Raw genomic sequence first — 24,002 nt, 5'->3', positions numbered from 1 at the left:
GTTTCACTCGGTTTCCTGTAGCACTCTCTCATTTGGTGTGTGGCCTATATATGCATGACCACAAGTAGAGAGAGTGAATCTTCTTGTTGATGTATCTAATTTTGTTGATGAGAGATTTCTTATATAGCAGGAATGAAAGGTAAGTATTATAAATTTGGTTTCTTTTGTTTTTAGTGAAGAATAAACCTTCATATGCTACTCATATGATATGCATATTCTCAAGCCGCATAAATTTCTGTCCTTTGTCTCTGGCGTTTGGTTTAGTTAATTTGGCCTCTTTAAATAAAAAAATTAAAAAAAAAATAAATAAATAAATAAAACCCTTTGGATCTTTACTTTTATGGGTTTTTAGTGTTAATAAGCAGCATATACACCAGCTAAGCACATGCAGAACACCAGTTGCATGCTCATAAAAGCTAGGTAGACGACTAGTATGCAAACCTTCAGATATTATTCTCCTTATTCCATACAACAGGTACACAAGTGCAGACATCCCGCTGCAGGGTTAAAGAAACTAAGTAGAAGACTAATAAGCAAACCTTCAAATACTTTTTCTCCTTATTCCACACAATAGCTACACACATGCAGAGCATCCGTTGCAGCTGGGAGAAATTAGTAGACGACTAATATGCAAACCTTCAAATACGATTCTCCTTATTCCACACAACAGTTACATACGTACGTAAGTGCAGACCAGTCGCTGCACGCTCGGAGAATGTAGATAAACTTACATGCAGACCATCTGCTATTCGCTCGAGCGTGCGGTTTCTAACAGTAAAGGCAATTTTGCATTTTTGTCACTGCAGTAGAGGCAGGGATGCTGCTTGTGCCTTTTCTCACGTAACTTTTCCCTCACACGTATGACCAAATCCCTATTGCTGATCGGCCCTCGATGCACTTTCAAAACCTGCAGAACATCGTAGGTGAACGCGCCGTACGCTTTCGACCCATCGCACCTCGGAATGTCCAACGACACCTCGTCCTTCTGGCAGCCGCTTAACAGGATCCCATTGTCGGGCCCCAACGGCTTCAATTCGTGGGATTGGAAGCTCTGTGGCAGGTATTTGGCACTCGCCTCGTTCCCGAAGGCCGCTGTTAAGTGCGCGCTGACAGGTTCGTCGGACGAACGGCCGGAGATGGAGCGCAGGCTATTGATGATAGAACTAATGGGGATGAGTTTCTGGCGGGCGTTGGGCACGTTCTCAGGACGTAGCTCGCGATCAGAGCTATGGGGTCCGATCTGCTCTTTCTCCTTGTCAATGAGGCCGCCGCTGTGGCACGAGTCGGAAAAGATAGTGAAGATTGCTCCCTCCGGCAAGCGGTTGACTAGCACACGAAAGTCAACGTCTGGAAGGAAATTTCAGATCACGTTACATATTTAAGTTAGTGGGAGATTTGCGGAGCTCACACACGTGTACATGGAATACCTTCTGCATTCTACCACATTATCAATCGTATGGGATTTATAAATCAAATATCCAGGCTGTCCATCATATGCATCGGATCTTTTTGTATTTTATATTCCAAAAAATAAATTTATCCATTAAGGAGGTGGGCCACGATGTTGGAAACAGTTGAATGGGTGATTTCATCATAAACTGTGGCCCATTTGAAAATGTGGGAGGATCTGATTCTTGGAATTGAACATCTACATAATGTTAACCATTGATGAGTGGATTGGATCTCCTGTCTATGATTGTGCGTGCACGAGCCTACTATACGCGCGTGTATTTTTATGGAAGTGATTGCCCCGGCTCCCCGTTTTTGGAAGTAGTGTGGCCCCACAGATATTCACGTAACAAATCCAATCCATCCATCAGTTTCTGAGTGGTAATAACCCTGTTAGAAGTTTGGATGGCATATAAACATTATGGTCAGCTCCAAGAAAGTTTCAACGGTGGACGTTTCCGTTCCCAATGTCTCGTTTGGTGGGCCTACTTGAATTTTGGATATTACTGATTTTTAGATTCCGGTCCTACAGAGCTTCAGACAAGGGTGAGTCGAACACATCGCGTGGTGTTACGTATGGACGGACCGAATCACCAGAGCTCCGTGGGGAAACGGCGTGTGTTGTGCGTGTGGCATGTAATCCGTCCATCAAGTGAGATTCTCGCATCTATGTTAGACCCTGGGGTCAGAAATCCGCCCTATCCAAAACTAAAGTGGGCTACACCACAGGGAAAAATAAGGAGAAGCCGCCAACTATAGGTTTGTATGGAGCGCAACATGGTGTGTATATTCCATCCAACCCGTTCATCAGGTCTGCATCACGAGGACTGACAAACATTCCATAAAATTCATGATGATCTAAAACTCAGGCGGGGCACACCACGCGGACTTAGAGGTTTTGTGCGTATTTATCGTTTTTTTCCCGTGGTGTGACCCATTTGAGTTTTGGATCGGACTGCGTTTTGTCATTTACTGTGAGTATAAGAAGGCAAACATGATGAACGGAACAGATGTCACATGCATAACATGATGGACACCACAGAACTCTTATATGCATACCACAGAACTCTTATATGCATACCATAGGTGATGCAGAGGATCTGATGCTTACATGAATTATCCTCACTACCTACAGCCGTTGGTTTTCTTAGGTCAGCATGCAGCCCCGTTTTTTCCCACTAACGTGTCACTTGGGTCGGAGCCATGCAATTTCCGGGCCTGCCATGAATATCATATGGCATGAAGAGTAATCCGGTCCATTGATCAGGCGGGTCAAATTGTCAATATCAGTGGACAGCCAATGATCTGATTCAAAATCAGCTCTGGCCCACCTGATGAGTACATTGGCATGGTTATCGGCAAAAGATGATCTTCATGGTGGGGCTGACTTTCTTCACGGTCCAGATATGTGACACGTGTGAAAAAGAAAGGGTTGCATGCTACGTTATCATTCAGCCAGCTGTACGGGATCTGTTCTCAAACGCACCGCACAAAATATTGTAACGTGGATTGCATGCCAGTAGTGACGTCGCTATTGGACGGTACTCTTTGGGCCCGTTAATGATGTATTTATTTTATATATGCCGTTCATCTATTTTGCATCATTATTTCAGGGCATGATATAAAAAATAGGGTAGATTCAAATTTCAATTGGACCACACCAAAGGAAAAGGTGGTGATAAAATGCCCATCATTAAAAACGTGGATTGCATGCCATCTTTCTGTTGTTAGATAACAGAGACCTTGATGAATACAAATATCAGCTCGATCCCAAACTTTTATGACCCCCGAAAGGTTTTTAATGGTGAGCCTTCAATCACCATTATTTCATGTGATGTGGTCCACCTGATATCTATATCTGCCCCGGTTTTTATCTAATGTCCTAATATGAGCTGAAAAAACAAATGCACGGCATGGATGGATTATATGAGTTGAAAAAACAAATGTACGGCATGGATAAGAAAACATACAACATGGGGTGGATCTAGAACTCTACTCTATCATTCTATGTATACTCGATCGCCAACCGTATATTCCCAAATGGATATCAATGAAATGCAGTGTCTGTCGTGGACAATATAACACCATCTTGATATCCATTGGGAATGGACGGTGGAAGGCCGACTATACACCTGAGTCTCGGAACATTTCTAAATTGTCATTCATCCTACCCGTAATGAGATTAAAATCACATGGGACGATTGCGTCATCAGTCGATGAAATGAGCGTCCCGTGCCCACTGAAGTAGAAGAACAAGAGGTCCCCCTGCTTAGCCACATTGATCATATTGCGAAGCTCTCTCTTTATGTTCTCTCCCGTCGGCTTGATCGACGAATTAGGTGCATCAGTCAAGAGCTTAATGCCCGTCGACTGGAAGCCGAAGCGGTCAATGAGCACAGCCTGCACGGCTTCCACGTCGTTGATGCACCCATTCAGTTGGTTTGGGGTGTTGGTGTAGTTGCACCCCACCAAGGTGGCCAATCTCTTCACCATGATTTCTGATAAATTGCACTGATCTTCTTTTGCTCTCTCTGCCTCTATATCTCTAACACCTGCACCTTATATAGACAATTCTAATATGGTAAATTACTTAAATACCCTCTCATAGATTTGAATTTATTAACACCCACCAAAGAGACATTTGTTAAGGCATCTTAACCAATTCACAAATGACTTTTCAAAATGATGGCTACAAAATAAGGAAAAGTCAGATATGGACTGGAAAATTTCTCTAATGCTATTGCTAATTAATTTTGAGAGAGAGTGAGGCGTTTGCTACACGTTAGCCTTTGAAGTGGTATTCTGAAAATGATCTCTGACTTGGGTGGGCCCCACTGTGGTGTTAATGTAAAATCCACCTTGACCATCACGTGTGTCACCCCATGTTAGATCTAAAAACTGAAAATCAACTTCATCCATGGTTCAAGTGGACCGCACAATTGGAAATAGTGTTAAAAAAAAATCTCACCTTTTAAAATAATTCCTTTCATGAGGCACACTTAAATCAAGTATGGACCTGATTTTTGAGTTCTATGACTAGCTTTTGATGTGGCATCTAATGGCTGGAATGGATTTCACTTACTCATGATCATGGGTCCTATAAAATTCAAAAGTAGATGTCTCTTCCTCTATTGTTCTATTGGTGACGTAAATTAAAAGTCAGCATGATATTTTGGTGACGTAAATTAAAAGTCAGCATGATATTTTGTCTCTACACGTAGAATACAATTACACATCCGATGGTTGCAGTGGATCTCACATGCACATCAAGACATCATGGTGGGCCTAATAAAAATAAGGTTAGACATTCCTCTTCCACTGTTTAGCTTCCTCTGGCTTCTTACAAGAAAAAGAGAGCCATGTTAGGAAAAATATAAAGAGTGGGTTAAGTGCAATCCATTGCTTATACAACACAGTTTGTCCCTGACCATGCCGCCCACCTTCATGTATGTATTGTATATCCATGCAGTCCATTGATTTTTTCAGCTCATTTTAAAACATTGATCCAAAAACGAAGTAATTATAAATCTCAAGTGGTCCACACCAAATAGAAAATAGTGAAAATTGAACTTTTACCATTAAAAATTTCCTAAGGCTCACCGTGATTTGCTTGCCACCCAACTTATTGATAATGTCACAAAGACCTTGACGAAGGAAAATAAAAATAAATTTCAGCTTAATCCAAAACTTTTGGGTCACAAAAAATTTTCAATGGCCAATCACCACTATTTTTGTGGTGTGGTCGACCTTAAATATGTATCTATTTCATTTTTCGAATCCTGTCCTATCAGGAGCTAAAAATATAGATGTAGAGAATGGATACACAGTACGTTTATCAAGGTAGGCCCTGATCGGGGATGCACAGTACGACATGAGGATAGGCTGCACCCAATGTACTCCCACTTTTTGGGAACAGCCACCGTTTCTCCGGGGGAATACGAAGAAGTTTAACGGTAAGAGGGAAAGCTTACCTCGATTTTTGATATGTTCCACTATATCTTGTACGCAATATCCAATCCGACCACTGGAAGTGCAATCTTATTGTAGGTCTAGAGAGAAAATATAAGGTAGATTTGTAATTAAGGTGAGCCACACCAATGGAATATTTGAGGGAGAGACATCGACCTTTGATTTTTACATGACCCCAATCATGAGCACATGACATCCACTCCAACCATTAGATACAAAATTAAAGGTTAGGTGCGGGACTTAAAAATAATATCCATACATGATTCAAATGGGCCTCATCAAACAATCATTTTGGAGGGTGAGCTTTTTTAGCATAATGTTTCCAATTGTGTGTGTCATCTGAACTACCAATGAGGTTTATTTTCTGTTCATAAGTCTAACATGATGTGACACACGTGATGGTTGGAGTGGATTTTACATTAACAGCACATATGGTCCCACTCAAGCTAATGTTTTATGTAGGACATACCGATAGAATAGTAGAAGGAGAGACATCTACCTTTGATTTTTACAGGACTCGCGATCATGAGTAAGTGAAATTCATTCCAACCATTAGATGCCACATCAAAATCTAGGTATAGAACTCAAAAATCAGGTTCATACTTGATTTAAGTGTGCCTCATGAAAGGAACTATTTTAAAATGTGAGCTTTTTTTTAACATTATTTCCAATAGTGCGGTCCACTTGAACCATGGATGGAGTTGATTTTCGGTTCTTAGATCTAACATGGGGTGACACACATAATAGTCAAGGTGAATTTTACATTAACACCACAGTGGGGCCCACCCAAGTCAGATATTGGTTCCAAAAGACCTCTTAAAAGAATAACCTTAAGCAAACGCCGCCGTCTCTCTCTCAACATTAATTAGCATTAGAGAAATTCTTTTTTCATTAAATGCGCATCTAGTTGAACCAAAATGTACGGTCCAACTAGTTGTGTGTGAACATATATATATATATATATATATATATATATATATATATATATATATATATATATATATATATATATATATATATATATTAGAATTTGATTGGATGGCAGATCTCTATCAAGATAGTGGACTTCTCTGATGATACAATCAAATCCCGCAATATCAAGGTGGAAAGAGTTCCGTTCAAACAAGATATGAGGTGGCAGTAACAACTCAAGTATATTACGAAATTGAATAGATGATCTTGACCATTCAATTGGTGGCCATCAAGATGAAAGAATAAAAGACACCATAAAAAGTCTGCATACAATAATATCAATGGTTGGACTAACTACCACACGTTGAGTCAATTGACGCCTCCCATGGTATCCACGCTGTCCAAACTACCGTCCGTCCAAGTATAAAACGAAAATTATTGAATGATCCTTATCATTCAATTAATGACCATTAAATGGATGGTTGAAATAGTTATGTTGATATTATTCAAGGCCTATGACTTGAACTATCTTGACTGAGTTAGTATTCCGAGTATTTCAAGCTGCCCGGTCAGGATTATCCCTGACTTTTTCCCACCAATTTTAAAAAATGGCCATGGTGGTCATGATTTGGAAGTGGATTGCTTGGGACCCGGTCACTAGGGACCCGGCTTGTGGGGCCCATTGTGATGCATGTGTTTTATCCGAACATTACATTAATTATTTCCATAGAATTTTGGCATGCACCCTAAAATTTCTTGAGAGCAGGAGAAGTTTTGGATCAAGCTTATATTTTGACATCTAATTCCTGGCATAGTTGGATGAGAAGAAGCTCGAATGGAAGCGAACATATTTACCCAGATCTGAGCCTAGTCTTTCATAAGGCATGACATAACTAGGTTGCATTCATGTTTGGATCAATGAAATTCATTCCAAACAAGAAGAAATTGCTGTTCAAAGTGTAAATTGTATATTGGCCATAAATTTTGATCTATATATCGTTACAGGATGCACAACATATGAATTCCTACTTTAACATGTCATTCACACGGAACCCAACAAGCATAGAAGATTGCATCAGTCCATTTCGCAAAAAAACAAGTCATTCTACTTTAAAATTGCAATTTTAGAATATATATATATATATATATATATATATATATATATATATATATATATATTTATATATATATATATTTTTATAAGTTTTCACTTAGACGCATTTCTTTCATTTCAAAGTTTTAGTCTATGGTGTCTTCTTAGGAATTGTTTCTAATCATGCCAGGAATTATCCTGCGTAATTAAATTATAATTTTTTTTATTTTTAGTATATTTTACTATTTTAAGTAAATTCTAATTTTGTTGAATTTCAAGTAATTTTTAATCTAGACGAATTAAGACCATTGATCAGGATTTACGCTTTACTATTTAAAGTATTATAATTTCATTTAGATATAACTTTCAATAAAATATTTCAAGTTTTTTTTTTATTTTTTATTTTTATTTTCTTGTAGATTCGAGAGCTGTTATACCTTGTAGATTCAAGGTTCGTATCATGTAAAGGAGATAGTGTTCCGCTTCACTTTCCCACACCCTTTCCCCTTCATCCAAGTCTATATGGCTTAATTAACAAGTTTGATGGCAAATAAATATCATGGTAAGCCTTAAGAAGGTTTCAACTGTGAGTGTCATTATCCATGTTATTTCCTGTGGTGTGATCAATTTAATCTTTCGAATTTTCTTTTCTTTTCCTTTTTACCGCACACTCTTACACACCACACACTTACACTACAATGGGATTTCACTGCAATGGGTACCCATGAGCTCATGTTGAACCTCCTTTGAGTTTACCATCGAGGCATGAGTAAGGACTTAGGCCTTTGGATCTACTTATTTTTTGCGCTCATGCCCTAAACTTGCAGCGACCTAAACTAGCGATATGATTAAACCCTGACCATAGGCCCACCTTAATATATGCATTGTATATCTGTTGGGATATGGAGTTTGGAAAACTATTTAGATAAATTAAAATTAAAATTAAAATTAAAATGCGAAAGTAGAAAACTTTATCAGTTTATAAAAGTCGAGGCGTGACTTGAGTCACTCGGCTTGAAATCGAATCTGCTCCCCTTGGACAACGTCCCAAGTGGAATAGGTTTCCAGAGCAATTGACTGCCAAGATACAATGATTATGACCCAGTCCCAGCGGTGCACTCAGTGTACGCGAGCTCGAATCACTTGTAGTCTTAACCCGAACTAGAAAATACTTACACCATATTTTTAACGTAAAACAAACATTTTATTACATACTAAAATAGATGAGAAAAAGTCTATTTATAGACTTTGTGAAGACGCCCTTTAAGGGTATAGAGACACCCTTTCAAAAAGGGTTGTGATATTGGGTTTAAACCCAATTGATGCGACCCTTAGGATTAAAAAGACATAACTTTTCAAAACAAAATATGAAAGCATGTAACCTTTCAGACTGATGTGAAAAGACACATCCGTAGGGCACGTGCGCACCTATGGCCACAACCCGTCCCAATGGATATTTTGAAACACTAATTATTTTAAAATAATTTAAAATACAATAATCCCTCACATGTTTCAAAATGTTTGACATTTTGGATTAAGATGGAAGAGTTGTGCAATGGTGTCGGTGTCGCCATAGAATTGAACCGACATTAGAGTAAGAAAGACAAGTCTATAGGAATCAGGTAACACGATAGTCTTAAACTTGATTCCTTTTGATGTAAATCGCAAGTACATGCCACTCACACAACTTTTTCACTACAAGTGATTTTGTAGTTTGGTGTATTTTGGTCATGCATTATTACCTGGATTTCATGAGTGGTCTAAAGAATTAGCCTAGATTCTCATAGGAAGCGGCCTTCACCTCCACACCCATATAGATGAATTTCATCAAGTATATGCAGCAATTGGATATACCACAAAATATATAACTATGGATTCATTAAGAGTTCAAAAACCCATCATTCTTCATTGCTATTTGCACTGCTACACCATAGAAGGGGCTTATTTATATCAGTACAATCGTCTACCTGTGTTTTATTGTTTACCCATTAAACCTATTGTATAAGATCTCTACTTGTATAGGTTGGGTTGCCAACACTGGTAGCTCATATATTAGGATTAGTCTCATTCCCTTTGATGTATCATTGACTAATATTTTATATAGTCATTTGGTCAGAGAATTTATGACCCGTAGGCCTTTTACCTCTACCTTTCATTGATCCATCAGGCTTTTGCCTATTACGGAAAATTAACCATTATTACCTTCCATAGGAGTTAGGCCATGTCTTACTCCCAATGCGGCTGATCATTCTTTCGGACTAACTACGGATTATCGCCTTGATAAGCTATTGGTTCATCAACTAGCTACACAGAAATGAGCCTTTGGTTAGGCAGATTCTTCATTTTTCTCCTTAGTCAAGTCTTCAGCAGTCAGTTGCATCCTCTTGGACTATTCATATCTCAAGTCAACGTATACCAATCTCTTTTCTAATTTCATAGAGTCAACAACTATGATGCTATCATGTAACAAATATTGAGCATCACTTTTATTATGATAGTTTCGTATCACCAGTTCTAAATATAAACAACTTTCTTAGCCTTGAATATACTTTTTTCATTCAACCAACTTCATTAGCCCACAACCAACTAGTGGTAAAGTCAAACAAACTTATTGTATCTGTGGTACAAAGAGTCTAGCATATGACAACTAAAATAAAGTATAACCTTTATGTAATTATATTGTAATATTATCATGTAATCATAGTGTCTCATCTATCAAGTTGATGAATTAGGACTTGATTCAACTTCATCGGTTCGATGGAACAAATTTTACTAGATGGCAAGACAAACTCAAATTTCTTTTGATGGCACTAAAGATCTTCTATGTCTTAGATCCAAATTTATACCCGTTGCCTAAAACATTTATGAATGACACACCTGAACAAGTTGCTGCCCGCACCAAACGAGCTAAAACGAACTTCTGTGTTGTGGACACATTCTAAATGCACTCTTCGACCGTATGTATGATCTATACACACAAACATCATCAGTAAAAGAAATTTGGACTACTCTGGAACTCAAATACAAGGTTGAAGAAGAAGGTACCAACAAGTTTCTGATTGTCAGGTTTGACTATAACATGTTAGATAACAAATTGCTGCTAGCCCAAATCTAAGAACTGCAGCTAATAGTAAACAAAATCAAAGCCATTAAGATTTATCTTCCAGAATCATTCCAAGTCGGGGCTATTATCACTACATTGTCACCGATGTAGAAAGACTATAGAAAGAAATTACTGTATACGACTGAGGACTACACTCTTGAACAAATTCAGAAACATCTCAGAATTGAGGAAGAATCCCGCAACCGCGATAAAAAGAATGATAACGGGAATTCCTCGTTTAACGTACGTGTAGTAAAAAATACTAATAACAAGAATCCCAAGAAGGACGATTCCCTGAAACCCAATAAAGGAAAATTAAAGAAAAACACCTAAAAGAAGAAAGAAAAGTTCAAAGGCACATGCCATGTGTAATGACCCAGAAAATTTTGTGCTAAGACTCGAGTATTTTCCCTATTTTCCTTAGAAGTTATTTGTGGGTTAATTAGTGCTAAACTCAATTGCTTGTGAAATTAGCATCAATCACTTTAAATTTGATCTTCAGGACTCAAAACATGTAGAATCATTAGCGCTATGTTACTCTGAAATCTGGGATTCAACGCTAAATCCAGTTGCTCTGGAAAATTTTTAGAAGCTTTGGATCGGACCTGGACCGCGCGTCGAAAGTCCGATAGCGATGATCTTACACAGTTATGGTCACCATGTTGGACTTGACCATCACCTCAAAAATCAAGTCCAGATGATGTCCTGGGTCGATTTGATTGAGTCCGGAGTGAAGAGTGTGAGAACGGTGAGAAATTAAATATGATTTTATGAAATCTGAGTCGTGTCGCTTGCACGACGATTTTAAGCAATCTGACCGTTGGATTCTGACCCAATTTCACCCTCAGATCAAGGAAGATGGCCCTGGCATGTCATAGTGCTTGTGGACCTGATTGAGTTTCGGTGACCGTTGAATTGAGAGTGGTCCACCACGGCTGATCTGTAAATTCGATCGGTATGAAAACTCAGCCTAACCTAGATCCATGGTCAGTGAGCTTAAGTCCGACTGCACGTGAAGAAAGGACCACCGGAAGCACTCCGTTGGATCGAGAGAGGCCTGATTTGGTTATAACCTAAGTATACCTTGGCCGTGGGGCTATTTTCATCTATTTTAGGCCTATATAAAGACCTTAAAACCCTCACTCTCTTTCCCATACGAATTTCCTAACCCTAGCTAAGAGAGAGAGAGGAAAAGAGAGAGAAAGTAAGAGAGAAGTTGGTGAATCATTGGAGATTCTTTCTTGTTTCCCTGCATCCTTAAACTATCAATTCTGAATCGTTGTTCCGGCGATTCTAAGTTCATCCTTGGATAAGTTAATCTAACCCTAATCTATTTAGAGCTTAGACTTGTCTATGTGTTGATGTAGCTCATTTCTATTCTTGCCTTAGGTTATTTAGTCGCCGTTGACGAAGACATATCGTCTGAATCAGTTCGGTGTGCTTTTTCTGGTTTAAGGTGCGGACTATATTCGTATAGGTTATGGTTTTCAAGGCTTTCAATGTCAGATAATGGTTTATTATTGTTATGGATGCAATTTCACATGCTAAATGCTATGTTTATTTTGCGTTCCTGATATGTATGTGTTATATTGAGATTTGTGTATTCTATGTATATGTAGGAAGTATCGTATATGTATAAAATATGAACATATATTTGCCATGATTATTTGTCGTGTACTTGTGCTAGTTGTATGTGTGTCAACTCCTTGGCAAAAGGAATTGTCCAAATGCGTGTCTTCCAACATACGTCATGTATATTGAACTATGTAGTCTAAGTGTTTGTAGAAATGTTTGTATTCCAACATACTTAGGCCTCACAAACTGTAAATAAATACAGAATTTTGGCTCTCAAGTTTACAGTCCCTGTATATGGTTGAATCAAATTAACTGTGGGTACAAAATAAAAACTTTGGTTGCAACTATACTTTCTAGCTCATTTGACAGGTTTAGGGCCTGTTGGATGTCCCATGTAACCATTGTGGGATTGAAGGATATCTAAAAAAGCAATGGCGGAAGATTTATTTCCCCACTTCTATCAGTTTGGAGCAAAGAACTATTGGAAATGTTGCTTATTTAGATTCAGAATTTGGCAAATGCTTGTATGACAGATGATCATCTATTCTACCTCAGGTGAATGTTGCATGTGAGAGGGTTGGAGCTGCATATTTCAGATTCAAGCATCTGGTACGTCTCTTGTCAAGAATGCACATGTGTAGTTCATCAAATAATACATTATGTGATATCGTGTGCATGATATCTATGTTGTAATTTTCCTCATGTATTTTGCTTAAAATCCATGTTTATGCATGATTCTCATGCATTGACATGGATTTGGGCCAAAAAAGATCGAAATGAAAAATTTGAGAAAACAGAAAAAATTTTCTTTTATAAAGTAAGTATTTGGGGCCAAGTGGTTATTTATTTGCTCCATTCAATTTGTTTGAAATTAATGGAGCAGACCCGGATGTGCGTCGGAGCTATCCGGATGAGTGGGGGTCCTTGGAAGGTGGGAACCGCTGTTATGACCATGATTAAGCTGTCCATTTCCTATGGACAGCATTGGAGGGGCCTGGCCATTTGGACAGGCCGTGTTTATGTATTTGATCGAAATTAATGGAGCAGACCCGGATGTGCGTCGGAGCTATTCGGAAGAGCGGGGTTCCCTAGAAAGAGGGAACCGCTATTATGACCATAATGAAGCTATCCATTTTTTATGGACAGCATTGGAAGGGCCTGGCCATTTGCGTCGAATGGCCGTGTTTATATCTGTATTTGCAGGGACCATACCCTTAACCTAAACAAAAACCTATGACCTAAAACCTTAACGTATAACCTAAACCTCAACCTTAACCTAAACCTAAACCTTAACCTAAAACCTAAAACCTAAACCTAAACCTAAAGCCTAAATGTATTCTCAAATCCCTAAACCTAAACCTAAACCTACACCTAATCCTAATCTTAACTCCCTAACCTAAACCTATACCTAAACTTGAAAACCCAAACATAAACCTGATCCCGAACCCGAACCTGATTTCCTAAACCTAAACCTTAACCTATTCTCAATTCCCTAAACCTATATCTTATAACCTAAACCTAAACCTTAACCTATACCTATAACCTTAACCTAAACCAAAACCTATGACCTAAAACCTTAACCTATAACCTAAACCTCAACCTTAACTTAAACCTAAACCTTAACCTAAACATATAACCTTAACCTAAAACCTAAAACCTAAACCTAAACCTAGAACCTAAATGTATTCTCAAATCCCTAAACCTAAACCTACACATAATCCTAATCTCAACTCCCTAACCTAAACCTATACCTAAACTTGAAAACCCAAACATAAACCCGATCCCGAACCCGAACCCGATTTCCTAAACCTAAACCTTAACCTATTCTCAATTTCCTAAACCTATATCTTATAACCTAAACCTAAACCTTAACCTAAACCAAAACCTATGACCTAAAACCTTAACTTATAACCTAAACCTCAACCTTAACCTAAACCGTAACCTTAACCTAAACCTATAACCTTAACCTAAAACCTAAACATATAACCTAAACCTAAATCAAAACATATAACCAAAACCAAAACCAAAACCTATATCCTAAACCCGAACGCATTCTCAAATCCTATAACCTATCATCTAAACCTAAACCTAAACCTAAACCTAAAACCTATAACCTAAACCAAAACCAATAACCTAAATCAAAGCCAAAACCTATAGCCTAAACCCGACCCCATTCTCAAATCCAAAAACCTATAACCTAAACCGTTAACCTATAATCTAAATCAAAACCTATAACCTAAACCAAACCTAAACCTAAACCTAAACCTAAAACCTAAACCTAAACTAATAACCTAAACTCAATTCCTTAAACCTAAACCTAAACCTAATCCTATAACCTAAACTCAAATCCTTAAACCTTAACTTATAAACTAACCTAAACCTATACTTATAACCTAAAACTATTTCCAAATCCCAAAACCTATAACCTAAACCAAAATCAAAACCTATGACCTAAACCCAAACCCATTCTGAAATCTCAAAACTCAAACCTAAACCTAAACCTAAACCTATAACCTAAACCTAAACCTATAACCTAAACTCAAATCCCTAAACCTAAACCTAAACCAAAACTAAAACATATAACCTAAACCCGAACTCATTCTCAAATCTCAAAACCTATAACCTAAACTTAAACCGTAACTTAATCCTATAACCTAAAAAAAAAATCCTAAACCTTAACCTATAACCTAACCTAAACCTATACTTATAACCTAAAACTATTCCCAAATCCCAAAACCTATAACATAAACCTAACCTTTCCCTAAACCTATAACCTAAACTCAATTCCCTAAACCTAAACCTACACTTAAACCTAAACCTATAGCCTAAACTCAAATTCCTAAACCTTAACCTATAACCTAACCTAAAACTATTCCCCAATCCCAAAACCTATAACCTAAACCTAACCTTTCCCTCAACCTATAACCTAAACTCAATTCCCTAAACCTAAACCTACACCTAAACCTAAACCGGCCTATAGCCTAAACTCAAATCCCTAAATCTTAACCTATAACCTAAACTAAGCCTATACTTATAACCTAAAACTATTCTCAAATCCCTAAACCTAACCTTTCCCTAAACCTATGACCTCAACTCAATTCCCTAAACCTAAACCTACACCTAAACCTAAACCTATAGCCTAAACTCAAATCCCTAAACCTTAACCTATTACCTAACTTAAACCTATACTTATAACCTAAAACTATTCCCAAATTCCAAAACCTATAACCTAAACCTAACATTTCCCTAAACCTATAACCTAAACTCAATTCCCTAAAGCTAAACCTACAATTAATCCTAATCTCAACTCCCTAACCTAAACCTAAACCTAAACTTGAAAACCCAAACTTAAACCCAATCCCGAACCTGAACCCGATTTCTTAAACCTAAACCATAATTCATTCTCAAATCCAAAAACCTATAACATAAACCTAAACCAAAACCAAAACTTATAACCTAAACTCGAACCCATTCTCAAATCCCAAAACCTATAACCTAAACCAAAATCAAAACCTATAACCTAAACCCGAACCCATTCTCAAATCTAAAAACCTATAACCTAAATCTATAACCTAAACCAAAACCTATAACTTAAACCAAAACCAAAACCAAAACCTATAACCTAAACCTGAACCCATTCTCAAATCCCAAAACCTATAACCTAAACCTAAACCGTAACCTAATCCTATAACATAAACTCAAATCCCTAAACCTTAACCTATAACCTAATCTAAACCTATACTTATAACTTAAAACTATTCTCAAATCCCAAAACCTATAACCTAAACCTAACTTTTTCCTAAACTTATAACTTAAACTCAATTCTCTAAACCTAAACCTAGACCTAAACTTAAACCTATAGCCTAAACTCAAATCCTTAAACCTTAACCTATAACCTAACCCAAACCTATACTTATAACCTAAAACTATTCTCAAATCCCAAAACTTATAACCTAAACCTAAGCTTTCCCTAAACCTATAAGCTAAACTCAATTTCCTAAAGCTAAACCTACACCTAATCCTAATCTCAACTCCCTGACCTAAACCTAAACATAAACTTGAAAACTCAAACTTAAACCCAATCTCGAACCCGAACCCGATTTTCTAAACCTAAACCATAACCCATTCTCAAATCCAAAAACCTATAACCTAAACATAAACCAAAACTAAAACTTATAACCTAAACCCGAACCCATTCTCAAATCCCAAAACCTATAACCTAAACCAAAACTAAAACCTATAACCTAAACCCGAACCCATTCTCAAATCCCAAAACCTATAACCTAAACTTAAACCTAAACCTAAACCTATAACCTATAACCAAAACCTATAACCTAAACCCGAACCCATTCTCAAATCCCAAAACCTATAACTTAAACCTAAACCTATAACCTATAATATAAATCAAAACCTAAACCTAAACCTAAAACCTAAACCTATAACCTATAACCTATAACCTAAATCAAAACCTATTACCTTTCCCTAAACCTTAACCTAAACCTATAACCTATAACCTAAATCAAAACCAAAACCAAAACCTATAACCTAAATCAAAACATATAATCAAAATCAAAACCAAAACCAAAGCCTATATCTTAAACCCGAACACATTCTCAAATCCTATAACCTATAACCTAAACCTGAAACCTATAACCTAAACCAAAACCTATAACCTAAACCAAAACCAAAACCTATAGCCTAAACCTGAACCTATTCTCAAATCCAAAAAACCTATAACCTCAACCTAAACCTTAACCTAAACTGTTAACCTATAACCTAAATCAATACTTATAACCAAAACCAAAACCAAAACCTATAACCTATAACCTAAACCCGAACCCATTATCAAATCCCAAAACCTATAACCTAAACCGAAACCAAAACCTATAACCTAAACCCGAACCCATTCTCAAATCCCAAAACCCAAACCTAAACTTAAACCTAAACCTAAAACTTAAACCTAAACCTATAACCTAAACTCAAATCCCTAAACTTAAACCTAAACCTAATCCTATAACCTAAACTCAAATCCCTAAACCTTAACTTATAACCTAACCTAAACCTATACTTATAACCTAAAACTATTCCCAAATCCTAAAACCTATAACCTAAACCTAACCTTTCCCTAAACCTATAACCTAAACTCAATTCCCTCAACCTAAACCTAGACCTAAACCTAAACCTATAGCCTAAACTCAAATCCATAAACCTTAACATATAACCTAACCTAAACCTATACTTATAACCTAAAACTATTCCCAAATCCCAAAACTTATGACTTAAACCTAACATTTCCCTAAACCTATAACCTAAACTCAATTCCCTAAAGCTAAACCTACACCTAATCCTAATCTCAACTCCCTAACATAAACCTAAACCTAAACTTGAAAACCTAAACTTAAACCTAATCCCGAACCTAAACCCGATTTCCTAAACCTAAACCATAACCCATTCTCAAATCCAAAAACTTATAACATAAACCTAAACCAAAACCAAAACTTATAACCTAAACCCGAACCCATTCTCAAATCCCAAAACCTATAACCTAAACCAAAACCAAAACCTATAACCTAAACCCGAACTCATTCTCAAATCCCAAAACCTATAACCTAAACTTAAACCTTAACCTAAACCTATAACCTATAACCTAAACCAAAACCTATAACTTAAACCAAAACCAAAACCTATAACTTAAGCCCAAACCCATTCTCAAATCCCAAAACCTATAACCTAAAACTAAACCTATAACCTAAACCAAAACATATAACTTAAACCAAAACCAAAACCTATAACCTAAACTTGAACTCATTCTCAAATGCCAAAACCTTTAACCTAAACCTAAACCTTAACATAAACCTATAACCTATAACCTAAATCAAAACCCATAACCTAAACCCGATCCCATTATCAAATCCAAAAACCTATAACCTAAACCAAAACCTATAACCTAAACCAAAACCAAAACCTATAACGTAAACCCGAACCCATTCTCAAATCCCAAAACCTATAACCTAAACCTAAACCGTAACCTAATCCTATAACCTAAACTCAAATCCCTAAACCTTAACCTATAACCTAACCTAAATCTATTCTTATAACCTAAAACAATTCCTAAATCCCAAAACCTATAACCTAAACCTAACCTCTCCCTAAACCTATAACCTAAACTCAATTCCCTAAACCTAAACCTACACCTAATCCTAATTTCAACTCCCTAACCTAAACCTAAACCTAAACTTGAAAACCCAAACTTAAACCCAATCCCGAACCTAAACTCGATTTCCTAAACCTAAACCATAACCCAGACTCAATTCCCTAAAGCTATAACCTATAACCTAAACCTAAACATAAACTTAACCTAAACTTATAACATTTCCATAAACCTTTAACTTAAACATAAACTTAAAACTTAAATGTATTCTCAAATCCTTAAACCCAAACCTACACCTAATCCTAATCTCAACTACTTAACCTAAACCTAAACTTGAAAACCCAAACCTAAACCCGATCCCAAACTCGAACCCGATTTCCTAAACCTAAACCTTAACCTATAATCAAGTTCCCAAAAGCTATAACCTATAACCTAAACCTAAACCTATAACCTAAACCTAAACGAAAACCTATAACCTAAACTTAATTATAACCTATAGCCTAACCTTAACCTAAACCTATAACCTAAACCTAAACCAAAACTTATAATCATATGGTGAGACCATTTCTTTTGTGTCAATTTCATTCCTCTTTGAGTTTTTTTTTTAATTCATTAAGAAGAAAAAAGTTGGTTATACGTGATGCACTTCTTTCACAGTCTTTTTTTTCCCCAATGGGCATTCTAATTTATGAATGACATGACCGTTTGTAGGATGATGTAATTTTAGTAGCTGTTGAAATTTCAGGGTGAAGTCGAGCACATTTCTCTAATGAAGCCAAAGATTTGTATTTTCAGCATTATTGTAATTGTAACTGTAATTGATTGTAATTGTAATTGATTGAATGAAGGATTATAATTGAATGAATGAATGATATAATTGATTGAATGAAGGATTGTAATTGAATGAATGAATGATTGTAATTGAATGAATGAATGATTGTACAGGTGGTAATTGAATAAACAAATGATTTAATTTTTCAATGTACAAAATAGCTACGGATATTGACCGTAGCCATTAATCAGACAAGTGTAGCCTTTTCAATTTTGGCATATTGCTACGGACCTTCAACTGCAAATAAGATCCTTAGCTGTTTGAAGTATTTGCTACAGATATAATCACTACGGATTATATCTGTAGCTATTTAACCTATAGCTACGGATTAAATCCGTAGCCACTAATCAGACAGGGTAGCCTTTTCAATTTTGGCCTATTGCTATGGACTTTCAGCTACAGATAATATCCATAGCTGTTTGAAGTTTTTGCTACAGACATAATTGCTACGGATTATATCTGTAGCTATTTAACCTATAGCTAGGGATTAAATCCGTAGCCGTAAGTTCCGGACCTATTGTTATGGCACCTACGACAACGGTCGTGTTACGGACTAGCTACGGTTTTAGTCCGTAGCCATAGGTCTATGGCTACAGATTTTATCCGTAGCCTTTGCCCCTTTTTTTGATAGTGCTCATATCCTTGGTTCAGAAGTCGTACGATCTAGGAGTGAATAAGAAGTTACTTTATGTTTCAATGCCCGAGAAAGTGACGGATTGGCTACTCCCCTTGCCACCAGCCAATGGCTGGTGTTCGGTGGTCTGTGGGCCCCACCACCATGTATGTGCTTCATCCATGTGTCCATATATTTTTATAGATCATTTTATGGTATGAAACCAAAAATGAGGTATATCCCAATCTCAAGTGAACCACATTACAAGAAATAGTGTTGAATGAGCGTAGACCATTAAAAACTTTTTGGGGGCCATAAAAGTTTTGGATCAAGCTGATCTTTGTTTTTTCCATTCATCTGTGTTTGTACGACCTAATAAAAAAATTGTATGTCAAATAAACAGTACAGTGAGCCTCAAGAGGATTTTAATGGTGGATATCCAATCACTATTGTTTTCCTGTGTTGTGGTCCACTACGATCCATGCAAGATGACAACTACGACCCGTATAACATGACAACTACGACCCATACAAATAATGACCCATATGGGCCCACATTGATATATGTGTATAATCTATGTCGCTTATCCTTTTTGTTGTGTCATTTTAGGAGTAGGGCTCAAATATCAGCTTGATCCAATGCTCGTGTGGGCCACAAAATAGAAAATAATGGTGACTATAGAAATTTTTCAGGCTCACTGTGATGCTGGTTAAAAGTGGATACTACCCAATTTAAGACTTTTTGAACCCACAACGAGCTCGCCAACAAGGTGAATGGATCAGATCATCCCATTATGGGCCTTAAGCTATGGTACTGATGGTTTAATAGAAAAGAAAGTGAACACGTTACAAACCACGAATCATGCAACATGAAAACCACGACCTATATAACATGACAACTACGACCCATGCAACATAACAACCACGACCCATATAACATGGCAACTACGACCCATGCAAACCATGACCCAAATGGGCTCACATTAATGTATGGGAATAATCCATGCCGCCTATCCTTCCAATTGAGTTTCCCAAGAATAGTCGAGAATATGGTACAATGACCAGGACCTAGCTACAGATGGACGGTCATGTCGGATGCTCTGTGGGGCCAGCGTGATCTATATGTTTTATCCATGTTGTCAACCTACTTTGATAGATCATTTTAGGGCTCAAAAGGGAGGCAGATGGAAGGCTCAAGTGAACCACAACACATGAAGCAGCTGGGATTTAAATTTTACCATCCAAAACCTTTTGGAAGAAGTTTTGTATCAAGATATTATGTTCTTCATTCAAACAGGTTCATGTGACCTCATGAACAGGGAGGATGGTGTGGTCCACTTGAGCTACCTGAGCCTTTAATTTGCTTATTCTTGAGCTAATCCTTCAAAATAATCTGTCAAAATAGGTGGACGGCAGGGATGAAATATATAAATAATGGTGGCCTCCCACAGACCCTGAAGTGACCGTCCGTCACCAGAAGTCCTGATTGGGGCAGTACCCAATCCGCGCGTCTGACCGGCAGTGAAAATTAGTCCACGTCCAAAACCGGCCATCTACTTGAGTAGGGTGCTCCGGGCCCACCAACCATATGGGCCAATCAGGACGGTCAAAACCATGACCCTAATTCTGGATGTAACACAGCCTAAAACTCACTCCTATAAGATGATCGTAGCCATCCAATTATATAATGGTTGAATGAACAGCTATAAACGAAACTTTCAATGCTGCAAAATGAAAGCAAGAAATCAGACCGTAAGATCTTCAAACCAGTGTGAGTCTCAAGCCATCACCTACCCTTTATGAGGCCTACAGTTTTGACGGTTGAGATCAGCATGCATAAATTTGGTGGACGGCTTGCAGCAATGAGAGCTTGAAGAGGCAATTGAGGGCACGTGTACCAACATGACACACTCGTGTTAGATCGTGAAAGTCATCAGATCGGCCAGTGCGCCCCACCTGATACATGGTCCGGATCTTGCATGCGTGTGCCACGTAGGCATATGTGTGATGGAAGCGGATTGCTTCCTGCCCCCGCCATTCCGGGCAGCGATCTGTGGGGCCCACAGTGATGTAAATACTTTATCCACGCCGTTTATCCCTTTTTTCAGATCATTTTACAGCATGATCCGTAAAATGAAGCATGTACACATTTCCAGTGGACCACACCAAAGGAAGCAGCATTGATAATGAATCCACCGTTGAAACCTTTCCAAGGGCCACGGTGATTTTTTTTTTTACCATACAACCTATTAATATGGTTATGTATAAATGTATGAAGTGAAAAAATATATATATCAGCTTAATCCGAAACTTCTGCATCTCCCAAGACTTTTTTAATGGTGAGCGTTCAACCCTCACTTTGTGGTCCACTTAAACATTGGTTCCATCTAATTTTTTGGTTCGTATACTAAAATGATCTGTAAATATCTATGGACGGCGTGGATAAAACCCCTGCATCAATGTGGATCCCACAGTTCGCTGCCCGGACGGCTACGTGGGGCCATCGTAATGTATATGTTTAATCCACACCGTCCTTTCATTTTTGACAGACCATTTTATTAGAATTTATGAGAAATAAACAGATCAAAGGCTCAAGTGGACCACACCACAGGAAATCGTGATGATAGTGAAGTCCACCGTTGAAACCTTGTTAGGGCCCACCATGATGTTCATTTGCTATCCAATCTGTTCATAAGGTCACATAGACCTGGATGAAAGGGAAAATATAAATATTAGCTTGATCAAAACTTCTGTAGCTCTCAAGAAGTTTTAATAGCACGCGTTCAATCACCACTGTGTGATCCACTTGAGCCTTTTATCTGCCTCATTTTTTGTTCCACACTCTAAAATAATCTCTAAAAATGAATGGACGGCTTGGATAACACACATAAATCACTATGGGCTCCACAGAGCCCCTGCCAGGACCAAGTCCGTAGTCGGGCGCGACGCAATCCGTGTACATCTTTGTCGTGGTGCGGTGGCTGACAAGCCAGAAGAACTGACCTGTTGCTATAATCTGGGTTTAAGCCAGCAGATCGTTTTCCCATGCACCTAGTTGGATTTGGACTCATTTGCATTCAAACCACCTACCGTCCATTACGTCCGGTCCACTCCTCATAACCTTCCTTTTTAAAATGAAACTGATCTGATTGTGAAAATCATCTAGTCAGCGGAATAAAAATGGATGGACAAGATCATTCAAATGTGATAGCTCCATTTTTGAATGTTTAGAGCCATCCGATCGGTGTGATTTTTAACGAAAGGTGGAAGAAGAGTGAATTAGAATTAATGAACAGTCCAGATAGGTAATCTTGATGCCACCAGCCCCAAATGCACCTATGTGCATGGGAGGGTTTCCATACACGTAGCCCACTAGATCATATGATTCATTTCTACAACTATCAGTTCACACTTCAGTGTTAGCCACCCTACTAGGGAATCGATACCATAACCTTCGCTCAGCCTACCACTCGAGCTGGGTGTACTTAGATCATATCTCAATTACAAAATGTAGGAGATGGGACACCTCACTTTCTATACCTTACTGTTTCGTATATGATGATCCAAACGGTTCATTCATCATAAACTCCCATAAATGGGCACTATGCCAAAAATTACAGTGATCAGACTATCTTAACCATTTCAAAAGGCTGTCCAAATAAAATCTTTCCTTTTATCATAAGATTCATAGCCGGGTCTCCTCTCACTATAAAATATAAACATTTTTCTTTTTTGTTAGCTTGTTAGTAACCCCACTGTCAGTTCACACATCGCTGTTAGACACGAGGGAATCGATATATCTTTCACTCGGTCTACCACTTGAGTCATGGATCAGGATGTCTATAAAATATAAACATAAGGAGTAGTTATGTAATAGTGGTCAGAGTTGCATTGGAGCATTTCAAGAGTCCAACCGACAGATCTGGACAGTCCATTAGGTCCACAACACATTTCATGGACTGCCATTTACAAATCACAGCAATCAGACAATCCTAACCATCCCATCATTGCCTATAAATTTGATGGTCAAGATCATTCGTGGAAAATTCGTCTTCATCAACAATTTGATACATCTATTCTAGAAGTCCATCATGGTTCTCTTATGCTTCTACAGAACGGAAATCTCATCAGAAAATCCTGCCCATCCAATCCATCTCTTGCCAACGGATGGATATGAAAAGAAAGTTCGATGTATTGGATGGTTCAGATCATTCAATCAATCTGATTTTCACATCCTAGCCTATTAAATGTTCGATGAACCTAGTAGACGGTTCCGATGGGACCGATCATACTGTCCACGATGATT

The 24,002-nt window shown here is 37.8% G+C and overlaps 1 protein-coding gene across 1 annotated transcript in view; it reads right to left on the bottom strand.

Moving 5' to 3' along the window:
* Nucleotides 1-367: 367 nt before the first annotated feature.
* The window catches only part of LOC131250556 (metacaspase-9-like), a 40,651-nt gene continuing 17,016 nt past the window's right edge, over nucleotides 368-24,002 (bottom strand). The window contains exons 2-3 of the mRNA XM_058250844.1: nucleotides 3,621-4,001; nucleotides 368-1,347 (exon numbers count right to left, since the gene is read on the bottom strand). Of these exons, the coding sequence (XP_058106827.1) occupies nucleotides 746-1,347; nucleotides 3,621-4,001 (983 nt within the window). The 3' untranslated portion in view covers nucleotides 368-745. The remainder of the gene's footprint in view (nucleotides 1,348-3,620; nucleotides 4,002-24,002) is intronic.

Source organism: Magnolia sinica, chromosome 7 (genome assembly GCF_029962835.1).
Source record: "Magnolia sinica isolate HGM2019 chromosome 7, MsV1, whole genome shotgun sequence".
Classification (NCBI taxonomy): domain Eukaryota; kingdom Viridiplantae; phylum Streptophyta; class Magnoliopsida; order Magnoliales; family Magnoliaceae; genus Magnolia; species Magnolia sinica.
Note: the sequence above shows the minus strand (reverse complement) of the source record. Positions and strands in the feature narration are given on the sequence as shown.